This window comes from Varroa destructor, unplaced genomic scaffold, assembly GCF_002443255.2.
Source record: "Varroa destructor unplaced genomic scaffold, Vdes_3.0 BEIS01000002.1, whole genome shotgun sequence".
Lineage (NCBI taxonomy): Eukaryota > Metazoa > Arthropoda > Arachnida > Mesostigmata > Varroidae > Varroa > Varroa destructor.
Window position 1 is genome coordinate 48,675,406 of NW_019211455.1, and position 26,049 is coordinate 48,701,454.

Consider the following 26,049-nt stretch of genomic DNA (forward strand, 5'->3'; position numbering starts at 1 on the left):
GTTCATCTCCTCCGCTACTTTCGCTTTGGCTATTCTCGATGCTGTTCAACGCGCCTTTTCCCAGTCTCAATCGGTGGGAAGAAACAAAACGTGCGGAAAGCCTGAAGAAACTGGCGGAACCACCGGTGTGCACAACATGGCCAAACCTCGAATAGAGGCCTTATAGCAGGCATAGAATGAAGCCAGACAGGTGGAGAATAGAAGTACAGGACGTATAAAAGAAAGAGAGAGAGAGAGAAGAGAGAGAGAGAGAGGGAAAACTTGATGATAACAGACCTTTTGTCTTACGACGCTCGCCTAGAGCCCCCTTCATCCTGGCGCGCTATGTAGAAGCAGCGCGACTGCTACGGCCACTTGGCGCAAGCCGAGACTACGTCACTCGGTGCTATTGGTCGCCGCCGGCGGTTCGGTCGAATACGAACGACGGGTAGCTCTGCCTTTAGAAACAGGACTAACACGCGACGAGAGAACAGAGAGAGTGACGACGCTTGAGAATACGGTAAAGAAAAAAACAATAGTGAAGAACGAGCCATCGAGCGAGGAAAACGGCCGACATGAGAGAAAGCGACCGACCGCTAGCGAGAATGGAACCGAACGACTGAACGTGGGCTACCGCTCGAAAAGTCGGAACGAGTGGAACCCGAGGCCTGCCTGGCGCGGCGGCCCTGGAAAGGCGAGATGCCTAGCCCCCAGAGAAAACGACTGAACAATGGGCGTAAAGGCCCACTAAGGCAGAGAGGCCGACTCTTCACTAGATTTCCCTGTTTTTGCGTCAAATGAGGGAGACCTTTAGTCAAACGGCCCCTAATTCTGCCAATGGAATGGCATTGGCGAATATGCTTCTTCAGTATGGGCCACACACGAGGCAGATAGTGAAGAAAATCCGAAAAAGTAAGAGAGTTCAGCAGGCTAGGAAAGAGTGTGCAGGAAAGTGATAGCTAGGGGCTTTGGGAGATTCGGGTGAACAGGATGAAGGCAATGGTGAGGGCTCGACGAAAGCTCTGCCGTAAGCCTAGAAACGCGTGTAGTAAGTGCAAAATAATACCGTCTTCCTCGGGACTAGGGGAATAGTAATTCTCGGTGGAACAACGAGTAATAAAAGAGCAAGACTGCGGACCAGAGGGAGAGATTAAGCGTCAGTGATAACAAAAAACAATGAGGCAGATCACACACGAAGGGAGAAGTTCATGTGACGATAGCTAATGAGATCTTAGTAACTCATTTTCATTAAGCCAATCAGTATAAGGGAGCTCCAAACTAAACAGAATTGGAACAACTGCTATCTGACAATGCTAACACAACGATGAATGTAGGCATATATTGCCGTGACCACTATAAGGAAAGCCCCCAGGTTCTAATGCAGTGTTGCAGTACTGAGATATAGTGGAATGTTAAATCCACTAGATATGTATCTAATGAATAAACGATCGAGAAACAAAGTTTTCGTAACCCGACAGGGCCGAAAATAGATAAGCTTCAGCGTACAAAACAAACATCGGTTATCTACTGATAGCTTAAATCATCTTCGAAGACGAATTTAGTCTGTCCAAGAACAAAAAGCCGGGTAAGCGACGATATTATAACCGCTTTAATGCGTGCGTATACCATTTCGTGAATTTGCTTCTTACTAATTCCACAAATGGTCGATCTCCGTTCGCTTTTACCATTTTTTAACTTGCTTTGTGGGTTTTTTGCCCTATTCAATCCGACGGGAAAGCAATGACCAGGTGCGCCAAATCAGTCCTTTAAAACAATAACGATCCAAAAAAGGGCTAGAGAATATCCGTAACGTATTAACAGTTTTCGATCAGATTTCTATGATATGTACGCGTATAGCGGCCCTCCTAACCAGCGTCTGCACGTCTAGCACCGATAACGCTGGTATTGTATTATCCCTCCTGGTTAGGATTAATGCAATCGGTAATTAGAACAGGGTCTCTATGAAATAACGCGACCAGGATATTTTGGGAAAGAGGTCAGTGTTTTATTTAAGCTAATGTCTTAAAATGTAGCATTATTCAATGAAAGCATAAATGTATAAAAAATTATTCCGTTATGACGGCTCAGTTTTTAGCAGTTGCTAATTGGAAACGCAGTGAACAGAAACACACTTTGAGTTTTTGTCCAGTTATAAGTATATTTATTATCCGGGGCAAGCTGTGGCCAATACATTGTAAGGTGATAATTTCGAAATATATAGAGCTTACTTTGAAGGTTGTTATACACGCCTATGGCATATTTTCACATTAGTTCTACTATTATCTGCGTTGCTCCTAATCTGATAATTGAAAAATAAATTGTAACTGCGATTTTTAGTAAGTTGTACGTTCTACAATCGCTCCAGATGTCTGCTTTCATACTGGTAGATTCTAGATCCAGGTTCGAACCCGGACACAGACACACGTCGTTTTGTGATAGTAGGGAACCAGCCTTCTGTCTGACAGGATGTCTCACGGCGATATCAAACGTAAAACTCGAAACACAGAGACTGTGGAGAAATCCACTTTAAATTGAGTTAGTCGCCAAATCCTTTAGTAATCAGGTAGCATTGTCAAACAAATACACTAGCGAGAGCTGAGTAGATAAAAAAAAATGCACAATGCTAAGTAGATAATCAATTATGGTTGATTTTAGTGAATCTCTTCGTTTTTTTTTGCCCGCTTCCCGCCTCTTTTCCTACCCTACCTTATTCTCAATGGTACCTGACATGCTTCAACGCTGGACAAATGAATTGTTTTATACCGATATCGCAATTAGATATTTCAGATACAAGGCCATTGCCATCTCGTATCCTGCAAATGAAGCTGCGTCGACCAACGTTTGATGTTCTTTTCTATGAAAAGGAAAATCAAGTAGGCCCAATAAAAGCCGTCTCAGTCCTGACCACAAGATACATCCGACCTATTTTTTTTTTCGCTAATATTATTACAGATTGATAATACTTTATGAAAAATTTACAGTTTAACGTAGCTAGAAATTCTTGGTTTCTCTAAAAGAATAATACCCTAATTGAATAGAATGAAGCAACTGTTCTTGAGACGACGATCTTGTTGTTTCTCAAAAAAGACTACCTACGCCATATAATCGCTAGTTAAAGAATGGCAGCTGCGAGCTAGCTTGTCTTATATCAATGTAAAATTTGGAAATCTAATTTGTCAGATTATATATATATCAGCTAGCATAGATGGGCTACGCAACGAACGTGCTATACATAACGTATGTCTATAGCCAGGGCAACAAGGCATGCCAGTGGGTAATCATTAAGCCCATCCGGTTAAGACGCGGTTGTATTGGCAAACCTTGCTTTTCTCCGAAAGTCTTGTGCAACTAGCATCCTCCTATCGAGCTCACGCCTCTTGGGAAAGTTATCATTGGCTTACTAGTTTTATTTTGCTTCCACCAAAACTCCCATATTCTTTGCTATTCTATGGCAACGAAATACAGTGTACGTTCTCAGGTATAGCAGAAGTAGTCTCTTGCTAAATGCCCTCTCCTCTCTGTTTTGTCATAGGAGTAGAATGAGCTCTTCGTTACAACCAAGTAACGTTAACGAATTAGCATCAGTAGCAACCGTAGTACTAGCAAGCTCCAAGCTCACAACCAGCCTTACTGACCTTGGCTCCCAGAGGCTCATGTGTGAGGATAAATCGCTTTGCACCTCACTTTGACCGATGCATTTCGCTGCCTGGTGCGCCCACGAGTTGGTGCTCATCGCTACTTCTGTGGCCATGCCGATAGCTAGCTTTTGGCCTTCTTACTAGCCTTCCAAAAGTTTGGCCTGACTTCGTATAAAAGACTGCCGCCTTTGATATTCAAATCGCCGCGGCCGTCGGGAACTCTTCTATTTAGCTGTATTCTTTTTACATCTGCATCATTCCTTTTCGCTCTCTCTCTGTTTCGAGGATCGTCCTCAACCAAAGTCGGAACTAAACACAGTCAGGCCAAGCCGTAGCTCGGTAGGTCGAAGCAACCTGCCGTGCTACCACCCGGAAGCCATACTTCCCTTTTAACTTCCCAACTATAGTATACAACGATACCATATGGACCATGGCGTTTTCTTTTACTATCTCCTTATAGCGTCTTGATATCCTTGTCTCAGTTAAACTGACTCGGATACACCACAGTATCTCAGACTAGACCAGCGACCGGCTACAAAAGAATGCAACAGCCGGTTGTGTGGAGCCGAATGTCAGCAGCTGGAGTTCCGGCAGAAAAGAGAATTGCGGCCTCCCACGCATGGCGAACAGGGTGAAAGACAGGAGGAGGCGAAGAAAAAGAATGGGAGAAAGAAGAAATGCATGGGAGCAAACAAGCAAGCGACCTATGCGATGAGCGTTTATGTGCGGTTCTGCAACAGAAGTTTCCAGATGAATGTATCTCCTATTTGCTTCTTTCCGTTTCATCCGTATAGCTTTAACTCAAGCAAGCAATGATTCCAAACGTGCCGCCAACTTTTGGCCGCCTTAAAATCCAGCTTCGCTCACAGGACTTGGAATACCAGGCAACTGGTCAGGCCGGCATAAGCAACGACGTACCTTCTAGTCTTTATAGTTTATTCTACATCGCGCAGATTTCGTTTCGTCTTTGTCTAACTGACCGGATATCAGGCGGACTTTTGCCAGTGCTCAACAGGAAGACGAGTATGCAAGCATCTACCTGCGAAGTTAGCTGCGAGCAATATAAAAGCTAGGTATCAATCCACACTGATGAGAACCTTTGCTCACTTCTTCCTGCCGTCGTACATCTTTCTTATAGGCACCACTAACCGACCTACATATATATATATGTATTCAACGTACGTTTACGGTTGTGGTCATATACAGACACTATTATGATTAATTTGCATCTTTCACACTATATTGACAGACAATATTTTCCATTCATATTAATGTTGTATCCCAGAATAGAGCTTTGTATTACTGGGGTTAATTATTTGTTCTGCTGTTATCACTTCACCACGCCTTCAGCGTACCCTTTGACGTTCTGTTCTTTATCTGTTCCTTTTCTCCTCATATTGTGTCGGCTTGTCCAGCCCTTAACTAGAGTCAATCGGTCAAAGGACTGATAAGCTTCAGAATTTTACATACCGTACTGATGTTAGGCATCGTCTCAGCAGCTATCCTCTTCGAGCACGAAACGAAGTGTGTCTACGTCCGCTTTCGAACCTAAATTTCCTTACGTATTTCTAAATTGATTAGATAAACACATTGGTGCCGCTACATCGTTATGGGGATGTGGCGAGAGGTGTACCGCGTCCTTTACAGTCCAAAAAGTAGGACAATGGGCATAAATCAAAATTCCGCTTCTTTTCGTCACTCGTGTTCGCCTAAGCATTACTCTCAACCTGCAAAGATGGCCTGTTCCAAATGCGCCTTCTATAGCCTGCATGTTTTATCGTCGTCACCGCCCAATACTTGCTTGAGTTTTTCGCTTAGCTCCTCAAAATTCCACTATTTCTCGATTTACTTCCACTTTTCTTTTTTTGTGAGCGCAATATAACCGCGAGTTCATTTTTCCCACCTCAGCTTCGCAGCCGCTACCCCCCAGCCGGCTCTCACATGCGCAAGCAAAGCAGTCGGCGACCACGCACACTACGAGGATAGGTACCATCTTACACTAGTCTCGGGCATTTTTCGGTACGCGCATGCCAACTCTTTGAGCTCGATTCGCTCGTAGAAGTCTATGGCAAGACAGCTCAAAAAACGATGGTGCAACGCTAATCAGCCGATGCAGTATGCCGCAGATTGCTGCCGTCGCCGTTCTTGCAAAAGAGACGGAAAGGAAAAGTATGAGATGAGGCGTCGTTGCGTAAATCACGGTCGCACAACCGCGACTCGTAGTCTGCCGTCAGATAGCAACGGCCGAGGCAATGGGCATCTGCGTCACGGGCAGCGAGTACGGGGTCGATTCACGGTAGACGATAATGTTATATGCAGACCGTATCACTGGCCGAGGCTGAGCAGCGCTGCATTTTGACCCGATGCAGAGGGGCTGAGAAGGGGGAGGTATTAGAAATCTGCTTGCCTGGGTGTATATAAGGAGAAAGCAGGAAAAAAGAAAAAGAGGAGAGAAGACTCTTCTCTAAGCGCTGTTATCAGTGCTAGTTCCCTTTATTCGATAGAATCGGGCCACCGAATTGCTGTGCAGAAGTTGCTGACGGCAAAAATGGGTCGGTTTAGAGATCCATCTCGCTTCCATTGCCGCAGTGGCAGCTAGGGCGTTTGCGAATCTGGCGATAACGCAACCCTGAACAAATCTCCTACTAAGAGGCTAACTCTTTCGTCCAAAACAACTCCAGTAAAACCACGACGGATAATAAGAACAACCGAGTTTAGCATAACGAGGCATGCAGCATAAGGAAAAACAGACGGAAGTTGTGTGTAGCGACAAACACGGCGAAACTCTGGAGTATCGGCCGTATTGGTTACACTGGTAATCCGGGCTCTAGAGACAAACTCGGCCTTCCGTGATATATGGTACTCGCACGAAGGTGAATCATGAACGAGGCTTTCTTCCGCTACTGCACCAGGAAAGAAAAAAGTGCAAATGAAATAAGAAGAAGTGATGCTATGGCGTCGGTCTAACGCCGTTAGTAAGAGCTGAGAAGGTAGCTAATGGAGGTAATGCCCAGTTACGTTCACCTGTGGCCCCTGCATCAGCGTTGTGCCCACGATGGGCCACAGGCAGGGCACACTCTTGTCTGTCCTGGCAATTTGAGTGCCCGGCAATGTTCAATGCTACGCTAGTGCGACTGAATATAGAACGGATCATTTAGAAGTGTCGGCCGACTGCGTCTACCTACTCTGCGTTGGATACTAAAACGCCGTCCATCTGAGGACAAATTTTAGACTTCGCAGAAGTACCTACGATTGACGCGCATCCACTGTTGTTTTGAACAAAAGCCTATTAGTAGACCATTCGTAAGAAAGCAAATTTACTGAGTATTACTGCTCAATACAGGAGACTAGAAAAATGCTTGCGTTATATGCATATTACCAAAGGGTACAGAGAGAAGAATACCTGGGGGTCATTTGTTAATTGCCCAGATTTGAAAAGCAGTCTTGTAAAAATTACTCGACAAAAATACTAGCTATTTTGATGTGATCAGCGTAACACTCTTCTGATGTTGAGTTGTGGTATGCTAATCCATATTGTGTTATTGGTGAATTTGAATACAGTTTGGTCAAATCTCTTTTTTTGTGGCCTCTTAACTATAGTACTATAATGAGCTGGGTCAGCGGCCATTCTGTGAAAATGACGCGAAGCTTACGATCTAATTGAACTCATATCGTCGTATCTTTTCCGCGAACTCTGACCCCTGGTCATCTCCTAACGTGAAATTTCGGATAAGAGAACCATTAGTCAGATTTATGAACTGAAGAAAAATCCTCCTAAATCGTGACAAATGGGCGTCATGTTTTTTTTTAGCATTAATAACATAGTTTTTCTCGTTTGATTTTGTACAACAAATCGTTTTCTTCAGACTGCAAAATCATTACAGATCGTATCCTAACTGTTGAATTATAGAAGCATGGTAGATAATGAGAGATATATTTCTTTTGTGTGATCAAACAAGTATTCAGCTATAAAAATATAAGGCGGTTTTTTTTCACAGGATAAAGCTGTGTAATCACGAAGTTCCACATTTCCTGTCTGTATACAAGCCATGCATGGAAATTTTCCAATATATTCTGTATTAATTCGTTGCAATGGCCCAACAATCTGTCTGACGTGTACCTAATAGGTAGGACTCTATAAGGGCTCATGTGAGATCTTCGCGTGCGTTACTATGTGCTCCTATAGTCTTACTTCACTTGTGCCAGCTTACGTTCACAAAAAGCTAGCCGGTAGCTATCAATGCAATAATATAAAACTTCGTTGCTTCTCTACTGTACCCCGTTTAAGCGAGCTTTGCCTAAGCTTTGTTTTTCAGGCAGCGTGCAAACTATGATCTAATATTGTACCACTATGATTGCCCCTTAGTGCTAACACACTTATTCACGTCGTATTATCGGTTACTTCGGACTTCAAGGAGTTCGGTTACAGAGATACTAATGGGGCAATGAGAACAATTGCCATACTTAAAAACCTCATAGCGATTGTAAAAATCGTTATATCTTACTTTTGTTGTTAATTACTTTTACTCATATAAAAACTATAGTCATAGGCATGATTGCGTGTCAATTTAGCTCGCCTGTTTTTCGTATTTGACACCTATTCTGTTGCCACATATGGACACTCGAGCGTTGATATTACCATTAGTGTTTTTTGGATTAGAAATTCTCTTTATGTCGGTATAGAGATCGCGTTGGAGATGATCATGTATTAGGACTTTATAGCTATAGCGGTGGTAAAGCTGCGTGCGCACGTCTCGTTGAATTGGAACGTGTTGCAGTATTGGCTTGCCTGCCGATGCAGCATTGCCTGAAAGGCGAGCCTAACGTACTTGATTTACCTATCATTAATTTAGTGCAATTAGGCTACGCATTGAAGCTATGTAATAGGCCACTGATTAATTTTCATCGACATACGAAACGGAAGATGGCTCTTGCTGATTCGTTCTGTTCGTTAAGCGAACAAGGGCGTTGTTAATTAAGACAAAAGCGATGTTGTTCAATGATACGCGACTATTATGTATATACATCGTCTTATTTCCCGACGCGCTGCCGGCTCCGTTCCTCTCTGACGGCGGCTTTACAACAAGACGTTAAAGGCAAAAGATGTAGTGGAAGCTATATAAAATATAATGCCCCATTAACGACGGTACTTTAATGCCCGTCATGGATACTTTCCTCTTCACAGCTTTCTTCAACCACTCGCTTGCACTGCTGCCATCGGATGCTGGGGCCAACCCGCTGGCCCCTCGAATCCTAAACCAAAGCCTTCGTTCATCGGGACAACCGGCCAGGTTGTAGCGGCGTGTTGTTTGAAGAGGGCACTTAAACAGCACCACGAGAGAAAGCTGAAGTGCACTTGGTAGCAACGAGTAGCAGTGGCGGTAGTACTTCACGTTACTCCTTTAAGATATCATTAGTAGCAAATTGCAGCGATATGACGGAGTTATGGGGGTTGTGAGGCGAATATGAGGGTTAACAGTAGGTTTGCTACTGGCTTCCAGTGCTCGAGTCAGTGGGCGCAACGGGAGCTAGTAATAATGGCGAAACGAGTGACTCGGTAGGTATGCGTCTACTGGAAAGGTTAACAGTAGACTCGGCAAGCATGTTATATTTTGATGGGGCTTAACATGAGACATCATTGAGAACAGTTACCACGCCGAAAAGTTACGCAGCACGACATGTCAGTTGCATTGAGGTAGCACAAAAAAAAGCAAAAAAAAGGGTTAATCATTTCATCAAGTTTCATATGAATTTGAACATCATAGCATTGTGTGAATTGCGGAGAGCTGCAAGTGTGTATGTTATTTGGGCTATCGTAGTAATACCGTAGCCATATTACAAAAAAGTTATAGAATCGAACGGCCGTTTTTGTTCAGATTAACAAAAACAATAGTCGTCGTAATAAACTGTGATAATGAGACCCGCCTTGTTACGCTACCTGCATATGAGTGCAGTGTACAATGCGGTGTAAACGCATTTGAATAGCTGTCGTTGTCCGAGACGAACCCGATGAGAGTAAGCTTCGTTCGGTACGTCGCAGGTCCCGCTCGTCATCAATAAATGACGCTACGATGGGCCGACGTTGGTCTGCGTTTTGAATAGCAGGTGAACCTTCCAGTTGTGACTCGCTTGAGGGTGGCTTGTTCCGGTTCCCGACTGACCTTAGCGCCTCCGTCTGATGATGATGATGATGGGATCTGAAAGCGAAAAGTCCAAAAGAAAGAGAAATGAGCCCGTGAATGGGAGACAATAACGACGCGCATTGGATCGACGCTCTGCACAGAGTAGCTTTGTTCACGTGCACGATTAATTAGGTTGACAAAATGGCTTCGTACAATGTCCCTAACACTGTATTGACTTCACAAAATTGGCAAAGAAATTTGGTGTTGGATGCCCTTGACGCGATGTTGGCGCCAAAATTTGCCCGAGTTGAGGGGTTCGCTAAACAGCTTAAGCCACGAGACAAAGAGTACGCGCTTCTTAGATTGGAAATGATCTTATCTAAAATGAACAAACAATTATTGCAACAACGTAAACAACTAAGACTCCACTGGAGTGAAGATAATGAAACTCTTTACAGGTCGCTACTGACAACAGTCGACGATATGAGTAAAACACTAGTGAAATTCAGGAAATGGTTAATTGCCAATTTTCGGCCGGAAAACCAAGATTGGAACATTACGAAATACCTTGACCTGGCAGTGTCATCCCATAACACTGACATCCCACATGAATTGAAACAATTTCTCGATGAAACGATGCAAATATTACCAAATCAATTAACCATCGAGTTTCGACACTGCTGCAGAGTTCAGTCGTGTAATCATCACCAGGCTGCAAAGAGCTTCAAAGTTATAGTAGCTCATGGTAGGGGCGCTGCGCACCACACAGATAGTGTCCATGTTCCAGCATTGCACGATCGCCATTTCACTGACGACCTTAGAAATTTTACATTTTGAGCTTCAAAGACTTCCTGGATGCGATGTTATATATATATATATGGACCTAGTGTACTATTACTATGTCACCTTATTATCACTATTTATACAGCATGATAATTCGAGGCCGGTATTCTATAGCCGCAGTTTGACAAGCCCAGTAAATACAATCACTATCCGATAGTAGATCAGAAGTTTACATCAACCATAACAAACTGGATAACGATGCGATAGAAAGTAACTGTGTTCTTCCAGCCAACAGAAGTCCCAAGTTGGCGTAAGTGCCTTCGGAGATGCTCGGTCGCAAATTTAAATTAATTACTATTTTCAACGCATAGTTCTTGTTTAACGTGCGCAGCTAAAAGTTCTAGTGGACACCGTGACTAGCTTTACCTGTTCGTTGCTGGGCGAGTGGTTTATAAAAAGTAACTGGCTTAAGTTTAGATTCGGCAGGTGCGTAAAGGTGAATGAAACTCGATGTGTTTTTTCAATCTGTGTCCAGGTAAACTCTGCTCGACAAAAGGGGGATCTCCTGAGGCATTTTTGCCTTACAACATCGTCCAATTTCAACTCAGGCCGCATCTTCCTTTGGGTCTGTACATTTGGGCGTATAATACTCCAGGCCATCCCTATATAGTAGCTTCAAGGGACAGACTCGACCCGATTAATTTGCTTGGTCATGTGGGTGGATTAATGTGCTACGAAAGCTTGGAAGTCGCTGTAAATGTCCGACTTTGGCCAGAACCTTCAATGGAAGATCAGTTTCACCAAATGTTGTTCGCAAAGGCGACCCCATCAACGGCTAACTGACAGAGGATAAACGGAAACACTCGTAGTTTTTAGGTAAAGCAAATTGCAGCACCTTCGATGCACATAAAATATATAAACGACAGTTTTACTAGCGTAATTCATAATAGTAAAATGTATGAATCGCAATAAAATTGTACGGATAAGAGTTCATATTTGGAAGAGTGGTGGTTTCGTACAACGGCTCGTGTTTTTTATTGCGTAAATTAATTCGTTTACGATACGCATGAGCAGGTAAATCATAGCCGAAAAAAACACTAGATAATTTTCCATACGCGGTCATAATAGGGACCGCGAACCCACAATGTCTACGTCTGAACGAGCCGGCAGCTTCTCCAATGAACTGTGAAGACTAGCGCGATATGATGACGATCATGAAACTATCGTAGTACACAAACATTCGACGTTGATAACCACAAATGAAGATCAAATCACGAACAGTGACCATTTGAAAATAAAAAGCTTCGTCCGAAGACTGTGTATATTTAATAAAAGTACAGTTGATTAGTGATGACTCATCGACTGGCTGGATTAATTCGGCCTATTGCCGTGGCCACGATAGCGACCACAATTGCTCGCGGACGCAAGCAACTCTGATATCGATAACTGTGGCATATTCAACGAAAAAATGATGGCCGTCCGTGAACTGTGCTTGAAGAAATCGATTTCAATCGTTGGCCATAACGTTAGCATCCGGTAGGTCTGCCTTGTTTTATCTCTCCATTATGGGCCATATGACGGCAACTGCCAACACGTGTAAACGACGAACTTCTCAAATCGTCTATCGATTTGCCGCGTGTTAGGAGGAAAAATCTACAAACCTTCAATTGAGCGACTCCTTTATTCAGATATTGGGTGCAGTAACGATCCTCGTGAAGTAAAAATGGTTCGAAGTTCAGCAATGCTTAACAGATTGGGAAAGACTGTTTCGCGGTTGAACTTTCAAGACAGTATATACCTTTCTCTAAGAGTGGAGTATCTTTTAATACAGATAGATTCTGTGCTTTCTGCTCAGTACAAGCATCTAATGACCTTCACAAATGGAACTGATCTATTAAATCGATTGGACGAGGCCATGTCTGCAGCGGTAAGGTTCAAGAATTGGTTTCGTGAAATTATGCGCACGCAGGACAAATTTACTCTCGAACGTTACCTTAGCCACGGCGTGGGCGTTGAACAGAAGGAAAGTAAGACTGTGCGAAAGATACTGTCTAGAATTATGATTTTTCTACCCCGATGGGTGAACTTTGATGTCGGGGGTTGTTTTTGCGCTAAACCACAGGTCCTGCAGGAACTCTATGACGGCTACCGCGTATCTATTCTGCAAGGTACGTACAGCGTATTCGATTTTAACAGTTAACAGTTAATGTTAGTCCATAAGTACGGCCCTTTTTATACTTGGAAGGCGAATATTTTTGCATTTACTACTTCGACAGGTAACAACCTACCATCAACTGTCATCAACTGCAGGGACCAAGAAGGTGTTCATGGAGTTTGATGCTGAGGACGTACGAGAATGCAACAAGACAGTGCTTCAGGTGCCGCTCGACCCGTCAAGTCCGATGCAGGCAACGGTCTATATTCGACTCGATCAGCGCGGCGGTTTTCGAAGGTTGTTTATGCCGAAGGATCGTAAGGTGTTTTTCGATGAATCGTTTGATCCTGTAGCCTTGCTAGGCTTTGAAGGGAGCCTTCTCGGCAAAGGCGATATCGAGATGCCAATCGCGGTCCGACTATGGCCGACACCTGATTGTGAAACGCTTTACCAGGAATTACTCGCTGAATCCGCATTTATTTCCTCCTCAGTGTCAACGGAGCTGTATGGAAAATCTAAGGAAAAATTAGTAAACTGTGGATTGTCTACCGGCGGGGTACCAGGCCGTAGTGATTCGTAAACTGTTTGAAAGACATCGGCCCATGTCTATAAGAAGTAGTACCTGATAAATTTAAACGATGGAATAAAATTTTAGATAATTTTTTGCCTTTGCTTTCAGATTAATTATCAGACAGCACCAGCCGATCCTACCCTATTTGCATACATAACACGTACGCATGACTGTGTAATGGAGTCATTCTGAAACGAGCTCGCAAGCTCTATTTTTAAGGGTATACCTACATACATATTTATTTTATAGGCGTATATATATAAGATGGAAAAAGTTTATTAGGAAACTGTACGCGTTTAGAAAAAGGGGCTTTTTAAACATTGCATTAGTAATCAAGATAAGATTTGTTGAGAATGTCGTAACCGTAACGCTCTATTGAAACATGAAATACTTTCGTCTAATGCGGTCTCTCTTTGACCATCTACGTTCTTGCAATGCTGGAATTAGACGTAACATCGCTGCTCGTATCACCTCGTATTAAATCACTCGAAGGTTGGTTTTGCATAACGTCAAGCGGGAAAACGAGCACACGTCAAGATAATGGAGTAAGGTACACATATACATTTGCGTACACGCAATTTATGGATGGGCTGCTACGCTTGTTAATAGCGCTTGACGCAGAGAAATCGAAAGCGTTATAATGGTTCGGCGGTAGTAGTGACAGACGCCTAATGGACTGTTGGAATTGTAAATTGGCCCGAAAAAAGAGGCAAAACAATGTATGGAATACTGCTGGTAATATGCGTGCAAACATCATCCATCTGTAGATGTTTTTGTATATATATATATATATCTCCATCGTGCAATACATCGATACGTACATTTCGGTACATACAGACCACCAACGGTAGGTTATGGCGTACCCGCATGTCGTAGCAATGCATGGAGGACATTCCTTCATTAGATAGAACAAATTGTGGAGCAACACGATTGTCGTTCCTGCCTTTCTTTCACAAACACCGATGGGTATTCTACGGGGAGTTGTTAATGCGTAAGTTTTTCAATGTGACATTATGTTGGTTTTCGCTATTTACGTGTGACGCACACCTGCGACTATTATTCGACAGTGATGGTGACCGTAAAAAAAAAACCGTAACATAGTTATTTTTCAATTTTATTTCACAGTATAAAATTTTATTATAACATTTAGGCATTTGTAGCACACGTATTCCGTAGTACACTAAAAAGAAGTTAGTTGCTTTATAAAATATCCTGTGGATGCTTATTTCTACAAATAGTAAAATTATATGAAGAATATATTGCCGACCTAGTGCCTTTTATGAACATATCGTAACTGGAGCATGCCTATTATCTTTCATGCCAGACTGGATGAGTTCAGCGTCTTGCGGGTCGCCATATTTTTTCTCTCCGTAGCTGCTTTCGTCTATCAAGGTATCCAGGTAAGTTAAGTCCGGTTTTCACATTGCGCTTTGACGTTTAAAACTGATGATTTCAAACTTCCGGAAATGCTGATTCTAACGCTGTATTGTTCTTACTGAAGATCAAAATATTTCCATCAATAGCCAGACAGCGTCTTTGATAGAATCTCGTCATCTTTGATAGAAATGTACGCGAATGAAAAGATAGTCGCTGTTCATCTGTGTGGATGGGTATATGTATGACGATTATAAATTTTGTCAGGTGATGATGGACTATTGGAAGTACCCGAGCACAGTGGATGCGCGCACCGAGGGCGAAGGAACGCTGATCTACCCAGGGCTTTCATTCTGTATAACCAATTGGTAACTAGTCACCGCCGCTAGTCGCGAGCACCTACTGACGCGTAAGGCACGCGTAATTTATTGCATTTTAAGAACTATATCTAAATCACCCAATGAGTTAAGAAATCGCGGTTTTTACACTCATTTTGGTTGTGTACACTCTTTCTCTTTTTTATAGGATTAACAGGACGAAATTCTGTGAACGTTTTAAAGAAGCGTGCGATAACAGCAATGGCATTGACGTGAGTGAACTTGAAAATAAAAAAAAAACCGAGATATTATACATTTTGAGACAAACGTATCTTCACACTTAACTTTTATACTAGTAGTATATAGTGTTGTTGTTTGCGAATTCTACCACCGTGAAGTTAACGATGGCAACTAACGATACCATGAACTTCCCATTTATCACTCATTGCGCATTCGGTTCAGCCTCGAAACTAATTCGCGGATAATTAATAAACATTAGATTTTGTGTTTTTACAGCTTTGGCTGGTGCAACCAAGCAAATAAAGAGAAATTTTTCATGTTTTTCAGCTCGCTGCAGTCAGTCGGATAGTGATGACCCAGGCCAATCTTACTGAATTTGCACTTGATCCTATGAACATCCTTCAAATTGGCTTTGTTAACCCGGCCCAATACTACTTCGAGTTCTATCTAAACACGAAGTAAGTTGTTAATCTTTCTGCAGTGTTCTACAAGGACCGCCTGAGGGAGACTACCTTGGAGTACAACTGTTCGGCAGTAATGAGAAAACAAAGAATACGAATTTTTGAATCAAAGGCTATTGCACATCTTTGCTTTGATCCAAACACGGATCGCCTATCTGCTGTGCCCAACCCCACAACTAATTTTACACAGGGTTGCTATGTAAATAACATCTCAGGGTTTCGCTTTTTAGACACCATTTTTGCTCGCCCATATTTGGTCAAAATTACCACAACTGATACGGCTTGTTTTTAGCATGCGAATAAACTGGTTGTGCGTTAAACACCGCGCGCATTTACAGAGGAAAGATATAGGACAACTCAGCAGGTCCTTTCTAATATGTATTATTTATTGGCTTGGCCATGCTTTGTTGCCCTGTTACCAGTATTACGAGAGTATCATACTCAATTCTTCCGATCCACATGTGCTATACAATGAACTGGAGGACAGATGATAAAATGGAAGCTGTATATCAGAATATTATTGCTTTCGGTAAGTGTCAACCTAGTACATTCGCGACAAAAACAAATACTTCATCTTGTAGTAGTTCGTCTGCGCACCTTCGTTTACTGTGAAGGTGAATTTGACGGCTTTTCAGACATTCATCGCTTTGCATCGTTAGGAATACAATTGAACTTCGTAGAATGTATAGTCAATAGCGTAGTACCTCACCTTTTCAGTCACCTTCATTTTCGAGTCAGGCCGAAGTGAAAGATCAGAAAACAGGTAAGAGCTAACCTATCTGAGCGCGTTTGAATCGAACTGTTCCAGAAATGAATATGATGGTTTCATGGCCAGATGACGAGCATATTCAGACCTCACCGTACGAGCTTACATTGGGGTTTCATCACGTTGATACCAATACGGCTGGTCAAAGGCACGCAATAGTTCTACGACCTTCAGGAGATTACGTGTTCGGGGTTATACAGGAAGGTACCGAAACCTCTGTGACAACGAAAAACCTTTCGAACTGAAGCGGTGAATTTAGTATTTTTTTATAGCGATTTCACGCATGGCCATTGTCAGTCGAGGATTCAACCGTTCCTTGGAAAAAAAACGCTACATACTCACTTGTGTAATTCCACTGCTATTCAAGCCCACCAAGTTTCTTGTTTCCTCTATGAAATAGTAGCTCACCTTGTAGTGACAGTAACCGGCTGAGCATTTCGATTATCAGTGGCTCAGTATTTATTTCGTAATCGTTGTACAATGGCTGTAAATGGGATAAATGCGGGATTGAGCAACGTGGCCCATTTTCGTTTATAACGATGATTTTCATTGCAACAATGGCCCAAAGGAACCCAGACGTTACCACCGCCGTACGACACAAACTGCCGAAACTACAGCGATATAAAGGTGTTTGATGATGGTTACTTCGTTAAGTGGAGCCGAGATGTAAGTGGTTTTATTTTGGTTGTTGGTTTTTTTTTGTTCTTTTATTATGGTTTTATTAACAAAAAGTATTGCAGTCCCAAGCAACTCAGAAGTATCGATTTCTAGGGTTCACTTTAAGGCCACACTATCTAGCTGTAGTTTTGAAACGGAATAGAAAAACAACAGTCTGAACTTTTGATTGAAAGTGTTCATGCGCTACAAATACACGTTAATCGTTATTTGACGCTGTCTCTGTTAAGCAGATGTGTAATGAAGACTGCAAGTTGCGTGTGGTCCGGCGCGTTTGTAACTGTATTATGTCCAATTACGTCTATCGTAACAAAATCGGCGGACGTGTCTGCGACCGCAATCAGACTATTACATGTGTTCAGGGTAACTCAGACTGATTTTATAATGAATGATAATAGTCATTATAACCCACTTTCTAATTATATGAATGTTAACTGTCTCCTTTCTGCTAAATTTATTCAAATGCATGACCATATATATATATAGAAAATCCGATCGACTAGCCGATTGGTTCGATTCCTTTTTACTATTGTTTGGCATTATTGTCCTGCTTCGCCCAATGCGGGACAGCCGATCAGTTTTTTGTGCGCAAATTTCGTCATGTAGTGACAATCGATATATCCTGACAAGGTTGCTGTCCTTTCGTTTTTGCGCCTAAAGCGGCCACGTTAACGATCCTCTGTCGTAAAAAAAACAGGTCACACACACAGCAGCCTCGTATCCGTATCTAGTCTCGTTTTTTACGTCAATTTCTGTTTATTATTAATTTGAGCCTTTTCTATTATATGGCTTACTTAATACGGTAACAAAACGGACGCTGTAGCCCACGCACGAGAAACGTATTCGCGAATCTGCCCTCGAGAATGCACCGCAGCTTGCCGCGAAGATACCTACAAAGCCACTCAATCCATTTGGAGACAAGTTAGTTCCGAAGACAATGAGTAAGTTGTATGATACACATCGAATCTTTTCAAGAACTGTTTTTTCTTTTTAGTTACAAGTTCCCTAGTATTGCACTATTGATGAGTAAGTCCTTTAAGTAGAAAAGTTTCATTGATGCAAAATGCAAAATTTGATGGGATGATACTGAATGTTAGACAGATAAGTAGCGCTATTGAGTAATTGAATTCTAGTCAAAGCAGAAGCGATGGCTTTGGTTAAAAAAAAAAAGTCTAAAATGACGTCGATTGCTACTGTTTTTATGTGCCGAATTAATGTTCATGTCTGCTCACAGCCTGTACAGATGCTAAAAGTTGTTGCTAAAACGACAAAATTTCTAAAAATTTCGTCTGCGTCTGGAGAGCTACGCCCCCTCACAAAATGGATTAATTAATTAATTCCCCCATGAATACATTCCCCTCAAAGTTTGGGTCAGTCCGCTATGCGAGCGGCGATATCATCCGAGTTTGGCTTAGTGGAATTAGAGCATTTGCAGAGGATTAAAGGCAGCACCCCCAAGCCGTTGGAGCTTAGGCAGAAAAGTCCGATCCTTACTTTCGAAGTCGTTTCCTATTAAATTGTAGCCCAACCTGCAGAAAGGCATATTTTCGGTGACCCGTCTCATAGAACAGGTAATATTGTCAATACCAATTAATAATCTAAATTGAATCCATAACTTTGCCTGCTGCCAATTTTTAGCCTAAAATACGTCAACATCAAGGTTATCGTCACGTCCCGTCAGGTAGATGTTCTTCATTTCGTACCGCTACTCTCGGTTAGTATCTGAGCTTACCTTAGGTGAATGCATAATTTACGAGGAGAAGGAATGCTTCTAGCGTACTTTTCATATCATACCGAGCCTCATATCTAAACAAAACACTTAAATATGGATTTAAACGCTCATTACTATTATGGTAAATGAGTTCCTGTTTACGTTCTCGTATAAAAATAGGCTACTTAATAAAATTTTGATGCAATTTCAGTCAACCCAGATTCTTGGCATTATCGGCGGTTACGTTGGCTTCTGGATGGGGCTTTCATTCTACAAAGTGGGAGCAGAGTGTGCCAATTATATACTTGTTATAGTCTATCGAATATTTCGCGTTCAGGCCGTTATGCGGTACCTTGTCGTGCACAGATCATTCATGGCGGTCAGTTACAATAGCCCTTAGCGGTTGGAATATTCTTTAACGTGTTTACGATTACGGTTTTTCACATATACGTAAAAATCACTATTACTTATACAATTAATAATAGACGTTACCCAGTTGGTATTATACATTCAAACGAAGTAGCAATGTTGACATTTATTTAGGTTACTACTACATTAAAATTAAGTGATAAAATGAAACACATGTGTTTACCAAATGTTTTTCTCTCAATTTTACGTCCGCTATCGCTGTTAGACGCTCCATTGAAGCGTTGCTAGAGTTTCAGGGCGACACGCAATATTTTACGTTTGCTACTTAATGCATAGAGGCCTACCGTGTTAGCAGATACTGGTTAATATTGCAAGATAGTAACAGCACGTTATGCGAAATAAGATGTTACTTCTGGGAACCAGCCGTCTGACAGCAATGTCTAATGGCAATAGCGGACATAAAACTTGAAACATTCGGTTCAGGGACGGCACCCTGAACCTTCTATAGCTCGTCGATCGACAAATAGGATAAGTAAGTCATTTGAAATGGCTAAAAAAGGGGCAAGCTTCCGTACGTAGCATCCGAACAGAAAAAAACTCGTTTGTATAGCTCGTAGCGGCGCCTTCACCCTTCTTGAACAGATGGTGTACGAGCGGGAGCGCTTAAGACGGAAGCTTCGTCCTGCGTAACTCACTGTTCGTAACCCCTGGATTGAGCAGGGGTAGCAACTCAACGGATTGGGTAGATCCGAGTGCTATTTTTATTGCCACCATCCACCCCCTAAATAACTCATCCGCTCCCTGCGATTTACTAAATGCTTGGCCGTTTGTTTTAGAGAAATCATTAGTAACAGTAATAACACATGTATGTGGCAGTTAGGAAGTGCCTTCATTACGAAAATGAAAATTGTAAGGATATGGAGAAATTGTTCGTGAATCAATACGCTGTGCGGTTACAATATGGTAGCTCAACTTACTTCGTTATACGTGCCTTAAAGGACCTTTTGTTTCATCATCTATTTCTGGATTCCTGCAGTGCCTGCTAATTTCAACTATAATCGCGTGTTCAATGTCGTGTATTAAGGAACTGTATGAGTATCGGCGATTTCCTACAACCGTGTACTACTCGCAGGCGAACATCAAGGGATCAGCCTATCCGGCAACCACCGTTTGTCTACTTGACGGGTAACCTCTGCTTTTAGTATATGCATTTAAATCACAATATTGAAGTTTTTAGAAAAAAGAATTTATTACATCATAGCCCCTTGATTGACTGTAACTAAAGTGGGTCATTTGGGTTGCAAAATTTAACAGCAAATCAAATTTTACTAAATGGGTCGCGTTGCTTGTTCAATACAACAAGCTGCTGGGAAAGGCCTAATTGACTTCTACTTGTGTAGTGAAACAGATCTGCCTATAGATCTATACGCGCACTGACGAACGCTCGGCTGATACCAGATAGCCAGACAGACAGGGAGTTAGAACTGATATCTGATTACTCATTGCTTGTAACCTTTAATTCTGATCCGGAAAAGCATCAACTACAGTGACATTTGCTCGACGTACCTTCGGCAGAACTGTACGAACAGGGAACCGAATTTTGTAAGTAGTGAATGAGTAATAAGCTTCTCATCAAGCGCCTGTCTCTGCCAATCTCGTTATCGTACCATTATAATGAATTTTGCAACTATTATTAGATTATCACAACACGTATGATTGTTTGCATGGTATAAGTGATAGTAAAAGCTGCCATAGTGCATTGGTCTTTCTTTGCTTTATAGATAAACTCTAGGTAAGGTACAGCTAATCAAACGTGAAGGCCTTATTTAAATTTTTATGTCCGGAGGAGTCGATGGTAGGCAACGACATCCTGCTCATGAAGTTTATTATCAATTTTACCTACACCGCGGACGAAATTGTCACCGAATGCACAATGGAATCGCGTTCGGATCTGTGCGAATCATTCGACTGCGTAACGCTGTGGAATCGCACGTTCACATATGTCAAAACAGGCTCATGTTATACGTTTGACATGACCTCTTTGCCGGACCACCCGTTCTGGAGGTGCAAGGAACAATTCAAGTATAGTAAGTGCCAGAAGACGTCCGAATTCGTCTGATACAACAGCGTATTCTCGCTTCATCGATCATAAGCTTTATTATAGTAAACTCATAAAGGGTGGCGATCTACAGCAGGAGGATTTATTTACTCAAGCCAAACACGTTTTCACTGCACAGACGAGAGAAGGTTTACGGTCTTAGGCAAACATTACAGGATCGCTCAAAGACTCCCACCAAGTGCAACCCTTCATTACAGGCCAGCTGTAATATAAAACGCATTCCTATCTCTAAATTTATTACACTACCACTTACCGAGTCTCCTAGTTTTTTCGACAGTTGGAAAGCTCTAGTCGATTACAAGTATATTAGCCTTAGTCGGTGTGTGCCCTTCGCAGATCTTCGCTTCAGGGTCCACAGCTATGGAGCAAAAGATGGCGGCGGTGCCACGATGACCGCTCTGGTTCATGAACAGAATCGATACACGTCAGGCGTTATTCACTCGTTCCGATTCGAGCCTGGAAGAAAATACTACCTCACCGTTTTTCAGGTATCACTACTAATAGTTAGTATATAGTACTGTTAGTTAAACCTCGTTTGATTCACATCTTAAGAGTTTGTTTTCTGAGGACGGCTATTTTAGCGTATTTTAAAAGCATACTTTGCTTCTGGACACCTGAGTAGAGATTTTGGATGACTGTACTGTTGGGGTGGTGGGGGTCTTGCAGCATGACATCGTCTCGTTGGCAAAACCTTACGAGTCGGGCTGCGTCGACTATGAAAAAGAGGGCCTCAATTCGTCGCTCTACGAAGGACATATCATTCAAGAAGAAGAATGTTGTGAGGCATGTGTGGCCGCCACCTGGATGAAGCATTGTGGGTGCTTTTCGAAAATGTACGCAGTCAAACATCGGAGGCTCGGAATCGTCTGCGACTACGTCACCCACTGTTAGTGATCGCCATTCGATTTTCTTCTGTGTCTGCTTAGTTAACGTCGCTAATGTAGTATAGCGTTAGCATCTACTAGTGCACTATTAAACGACACAGAGTCGTTTGTAAAGCCATCAGTTGTTTTTAACCATTTGGGCTTTTTTAACAGTCACACTCGCATTTTGACAGCTTTGCATAATATAATACACACATTATGTTACAAACACACAAGGCCGTATTTCTTGTCGCTTGCTTCTAGTGAAGTGCATAGATCGTATGATACAGAATAAGTGGTTCGTTCGCTGCCAAGAACGCTGTACCCAAGGATGCAATGACAAGCGATACCGGGGCCTGATGCACCAGATCGGCTATCTCGAAACCGAAAACGGTGTCCCTAGGTAAGTAAAGTTAATTGCAAGCGTCACTGTAACTTGGATAAGTTACACCCTCACCAGTACCCGAACCCTGGTCAAAATTATCCATAATATTTATTGCCACCTGAAAACAAAAACAGAGACACAGGTAGCTCTTGTCATTAAGCTCTGATTATTCAATAGATTTTCCTTACGTTTTTAGTACGGACCACGCCGAGATCAATGTGTATCTTGCTTCAACGAACGTAAAGCAGATCACGAATTTGGCGAAAATCAAGGTATGCCAATTAAAGCAACAAACTTCCTCTATTAATACGGTAATTCTAGCATATTATATACATATCCGATTTGTCTAAGTCAGCCTGTTTGCCTATACAGAATTAGTATTATATACAGCTCACGGCTATAACAAAACAGTTAGCTGCAAGACTTTCCGTATTTAGTTTCCACACATCGGAGGTGACAGTTAAGTTAATGTTTCCTTTACTGAACAACAGACACAGATCCTTAACTTTAAAGTTAATAATGCAGGTAACGACTACTCTATCGCAAACGTAAGCAAAACGGCCCGAAGTTAAACTTGAAAGAGACTATTACGATTTAGTCGGATAGCTGCGGTCATTACGCTCCGCTGCTTCTACTATGTGTACAGATTCATTATTACTACGTCTGTTTCAGTTTTCGGACTTTGTATTCTACTTGAGTGGACACATGACCATGTGGCTTAATCTGTCCTTGTTGGGATCTGCTCCGGATGCCATCTTCTTTCTACTGCGTGTAATAAATCAGTACGTGCTTACCTTCTAAAGTGAACGATGGCGACAAAACAGCGCCGCGCCTTCTGCAAACAGATCACAATATTAGTGGTACGCAATACCTGGTTTCTTTAAGCAGCAAAATGAAAGGGGCTTTAAAAGTTGACCCCTTCTTGTTGCAATGCACGAGAAAGCCAAGGTAACGGTCGGCAGTCTCGTTGCTGTAGGAGCATATGTTGCATGCTTCCCACACAATGGGCAGGTAGTAGGCTCTGTTTTGAGGAAAATGTCTATTGGCGTAGAAATCAATTAGGCGGCGTAATTAGTATTGATTAACAGAGAGTAGTAATCTCTACGGGCAAACAAATAAAGATAAGATTTCCTTACCGAATCGCTTCGTCACATTCTTTCATTCAGTATAAGGCTTCATTAGATTACGTATTTTATATAACAGATAATAGTTATAAGGTTTTATCGTTGGCTAAACTTGTATCGTCTATTGTTTTGTGAGACAGTCTCCATTGACGAAATAGGTCCTTGTCGCGTTTATTCTACTCTCTTACAATCGTGCCTCTCACAAATTCATTTGTCACTTCTCCCCAACGAAGCTATACATTGGTCACAATTCTAAAAATGTATTTTTTCTTGTTCATACGAAATGACGAAACTTACTACAATCGCTGTACACAAATATCACATCCCAACAACAAGTTATCGTTGCGTTAGTTATCTTTACCATTTTACCATAGCACATAGCACATGATCTTTCACATATTCGAGAATCATACCTCAGATTTAGCGTATGACCAGACGAATTTGTTACGGGAATTGCATTAGCTATTCATCAACAAACAACTCATCGGCCATAACCATATCTGATCCATTTTTCTCCCGTCGGTTTCCAAGGCAATCTAATCTTCCCAGTCGCCAAACACGTTTCATTGTTTTATACAAACAATTTTATTTAGAAATGAGACACACACACATATAGTCACATATATCCCAATAAGTTCATGTAGCTGTAACATGGTATATCCGTTAAATTTGGTTCCGTTAAATTTCTGCTTATGACAATATATATATAGATGTACCATATCATAAGTCTGTTTTATGAAACCTGAAAGAGTTTATAACTATGGAAGCCTCCTGTGAAGGTTATCAACAGCCAATAGGACACCAACGTGTCAGCCCAAAATACCATTTCATAACCAAAAATAGAGCGATTTTCAAAAATCAATAAAAATACGCACATGATGAACCTATATAGACTCACAATGAGAAAACCTGAGGGTGAATAGTAACTTTGTGCCAAAAATGCCACGGAAGGAATCCTTTTTCCTTTTTTTAGTTAGATTCCTGTTAAAGAGAAGACCATGCTTCACTAGTTATTTCATGTTAAGCTAGCTAAGTAGACGATCGCGAGGACAAACGATAGACGAACCACCATTTCGAAATACCGCCCTATTTTTTATAGTAGAAACAACTTCATACGAAATCATTATAGGTCTATATGGAACAATAATGATCCTTAGTTGATATCTACTATTACGTTGTCCTTTTTTTTTGTCTACCATAGCTCCTAATGAAGTTTTGCTGAGCAGTGCAAAGCCAAGTATAGCTGGATATTATAGTATCGTACGTATTCGAAATTAACTTGATCATGCGCGCCTGTCATGTTTGTCCATAATTCCCAACGGCTAATCACTTATCACCGTTACTACCAGTACCGTTTAGGCTCAGTAAGTGGTGCGTCCTAATAGCATGCTAATCGAAATCAGAAATGTGGCAGAAAAGTTTATACGTTAATTCATAATATAGTCATGAGTAATGTTCACTAACTTCCAAAACGGTCTATACTTATTGATAAACTAGAGTCTGGATCGTTAGCTTGACTATCTGAATTGATTATGCCAGTGATGGTATGGTGATGCGCCTGTACAAGCATCGAAACTGCGACAAAAACTGCAGAACGGTAAAAAAGAACGTACTAGTCTCCTCAGTCCTCTCCTAATATTCGACCAAACAAGAAATACGATTAAGTGTGTGTGTGTGTATTATACATAATAAAAATACAGAGACAAACCGTTTTTGAAAATTGTCTGTATTTACGAAGAGACTTGCCTCTGGGTTTACTAACTGCGTCGGTTGCCGTGCGAGGCATGCCATGTCTCATCAGATCACGCTGGGCTGTTTTTTTCTTTAAAACTATGGGCTTAATCAAGCTTTTATGTACGACAAACACCTCATTAGAAGTCCTCCCAGCCAGTTGTTTTAACTAGTCAATAAAATCCATCAAACAAACAACTTCACTAGCACTGAAAAGTCTTTCCAAGAAGGGAACCTCTGGCAAACGACAGCTTTAATATCAACGTACAATGCAGTTATGACTCTCGTTTTTTATGTCAACCTGTTCTTACAACTCACAACAACATCGAAGATGTGACACGTCGTGATGCGCTGCCTACGCACAGTTGTTGATAAAGCGTTTCGCAATCGGACGTCGGCCACAATCGCACCGTAACTGGCAATTCAATGTCACCTTTACCATACAGAGTCCCCTCGAAACCAAGTAATGTTATCGGATCGAAGGATTCATCATAAAACACTTTTCGATATTTCCGCCGGAACAAAGCTCGCAAGCCAGTGGCACGTTCGCGAATATAAACCGTCACATGCATTGGACAAGACGGGTCTATCGGGACCTGCAGGATTACCTGACTACTTTCGCGCACGTCCTCGGGCTCAAGGTCGGCGTACACCTTTGTCGAACCT

General features: G+C 42.0%; 4 protein-coding genes across 7 annotated transcripts in view; 3 read left to right on the forward strand and 1 right to left on the reverse strand.

Moving 5' to 3' along the window:
- The window catches only part of LOC111243757 (uncharacterized), a 29,879-nt gene that overhangs the window by 3,200 nt on the left and 630 nt on the right, over positions 1-26,049 (reverse strand). Inside the window, exons 2-5 of one of the 3 annotated variants that reach the window (XR_015322155.1) lie at positions 25,702-26,047; positions 23,323-23,363; positions 21,880-22,646; positions 14,347-21,678 (exon numbers count right to left, since the gene is read on the reverse strand). Coding sequence is in view for 2 of the 3 variants with exons in the window: in XM_022789794.2 (XP_022645529.2) it covers positions 9,556-9,814; positions 25,702-26,047 (605 nt within the window). In the remaining variant the exon portion in view is untranslated. Of the gene's footprint in view, positions 1-9,555; positions 9,815-14,346; positions 22,647-23,322; positions 23,364-25,701; positions 26,048-26,049 lie in introns of those variants that run through there. The other 2 variants (XM_086981443.1, XM_022789794.2) reach the window with 2 other exon arrangements.
- Positions 9,915-12,937, forward strand: LOC111245735 (uncharacterized). The gene is made up of 3 exons (XM_022794450.2): positions 9,915-10,484; positions 11,058-11,398; positions 12,799-12,937. Exons 1-2 carry the CDS (start codon positions 9,941-9,943, stop codon positions 11,363-11,365), a joined length of 852 nt encoding a protein of 283 aa, XP_022650185.1. The 5' UTR covers positions 9,915-9,940; the 3' UTR covers positions 11,366-11,398; positions 12,799-12,937.
- Positions 11,405-13,257, forward strand: LOC147757927 (uncharacterized). Its single transcript, XM_022794446.2, has 2 exons — positions 11,405-12,690; positions 12,833-13,257. The coding sequence occupies exons 1-2, from the start codon at positions 12,246-12,248 to the stop codon at positions 13,255-13,257; spliced, it is 870 nt and encodes a 289-aa protein (XP_022650181.1). The 5' UTR covers positions 11,405-12,245.
- Positions 14,098-23,668, forward strand: LOC111245851 (uncharacterized). Of its 2 annotated transcripts, none has more exons than XM_086981435.1 (20): positions 14,098-14,239; positions 14,573-14,648; positions 14,890-14,990; positions 15,148-15,211; positions 15,507-15,637; positions 16,063-16,169; positions 16,449-16,610; positions 16,975-17,072; positions 17,315-17,444; positions 17,905-18,022; positions 18,720-18,795; positions 19,004-19,171; positions 20,198-20,346; positions 20,697-20,763; positions 21,008-21,248; positions 21,617-21,768; positions 21,947-22,166; positions 22,408-22,546; positions 22,725-22,839; positions 23,201-23,668. In XM_086981435.1, the coding sequence occupies exons 1-20, from the start codon at positions 14,211-14,213 to the stop codon at positions 23,327-23,329; spliced, it is 2,472 nt and encodes an 823-aa protein (XP_086837561.1). In that variant the 5' UTR covers positions 14,098-14,210; the 3' UTR covers positions 23,330-23,668. The 2 variants fall into 2 exon arrangements, with proteins under 2 accessions (XP_086837561.1, XP_086837562.1); XM_086981436.1 differs by having other exon boundaries at positions 14,100-14,239; positions 20,981-21,248; positions 22,725-22,800.

What these genes read in the sequence shown, in the direction of transcription:
- LOC111245735 (XM_022794450.2), top strand. Translation starts at nt 9,941, where the DNA reads ATGGCTTCGTACAATGTCCCTAACACTGTATTGACTTCACAAAATTGG. An exon ending in CAAAGTTATAGTAGCTCATG is followed by an intron (nt 10,485 to 11,057) that starts GTAGGGGCGCTG and finishes ATCTGTGTCCAG; the next exon opens with GTAAACTCTGCTCGACAAAA.
- LOC147757927 (XM_022794446.2), top strand. Translation starts at nt 12,246, where the DNA reads ATGGTTCGAAGTTCAGCAATGCTTAACAGATTGGGAAAGACTGTTTCG. An exon ending in CCGCGTATCTATTCTGCAAG is followed by an intron (nt 12,691 to 12,832) that starts GTACGTACAGCG and finishes CATCAACTGCAG; the next exon opens with GGACCAAGAAGGTGTTCATG.
- LOC111245851 (XM_086981435.1), top strand. Translation starts at nt 14,211, where the DNA reads ATGGGTATTCTACGGGGAGTTGTTAATGC. An exon ending in GTTCGGGGTTATACAGGAAG is followed by an intron (nt 16,611 to 16,974) that starts GTACCGAAACCT and finishes AATGGCCCAAAG; the next exon opens with GAACCCAGACGTTACCACCG. An exon ending in ACTACCTCACCGTTTTTCAG is followed by an intron (nt 21,769 to 21,946) that starts GTATCACTACTA and finishes GGGGTCTTGCAG; the next exon opens with CATGACATCGTCTCGTTGGC.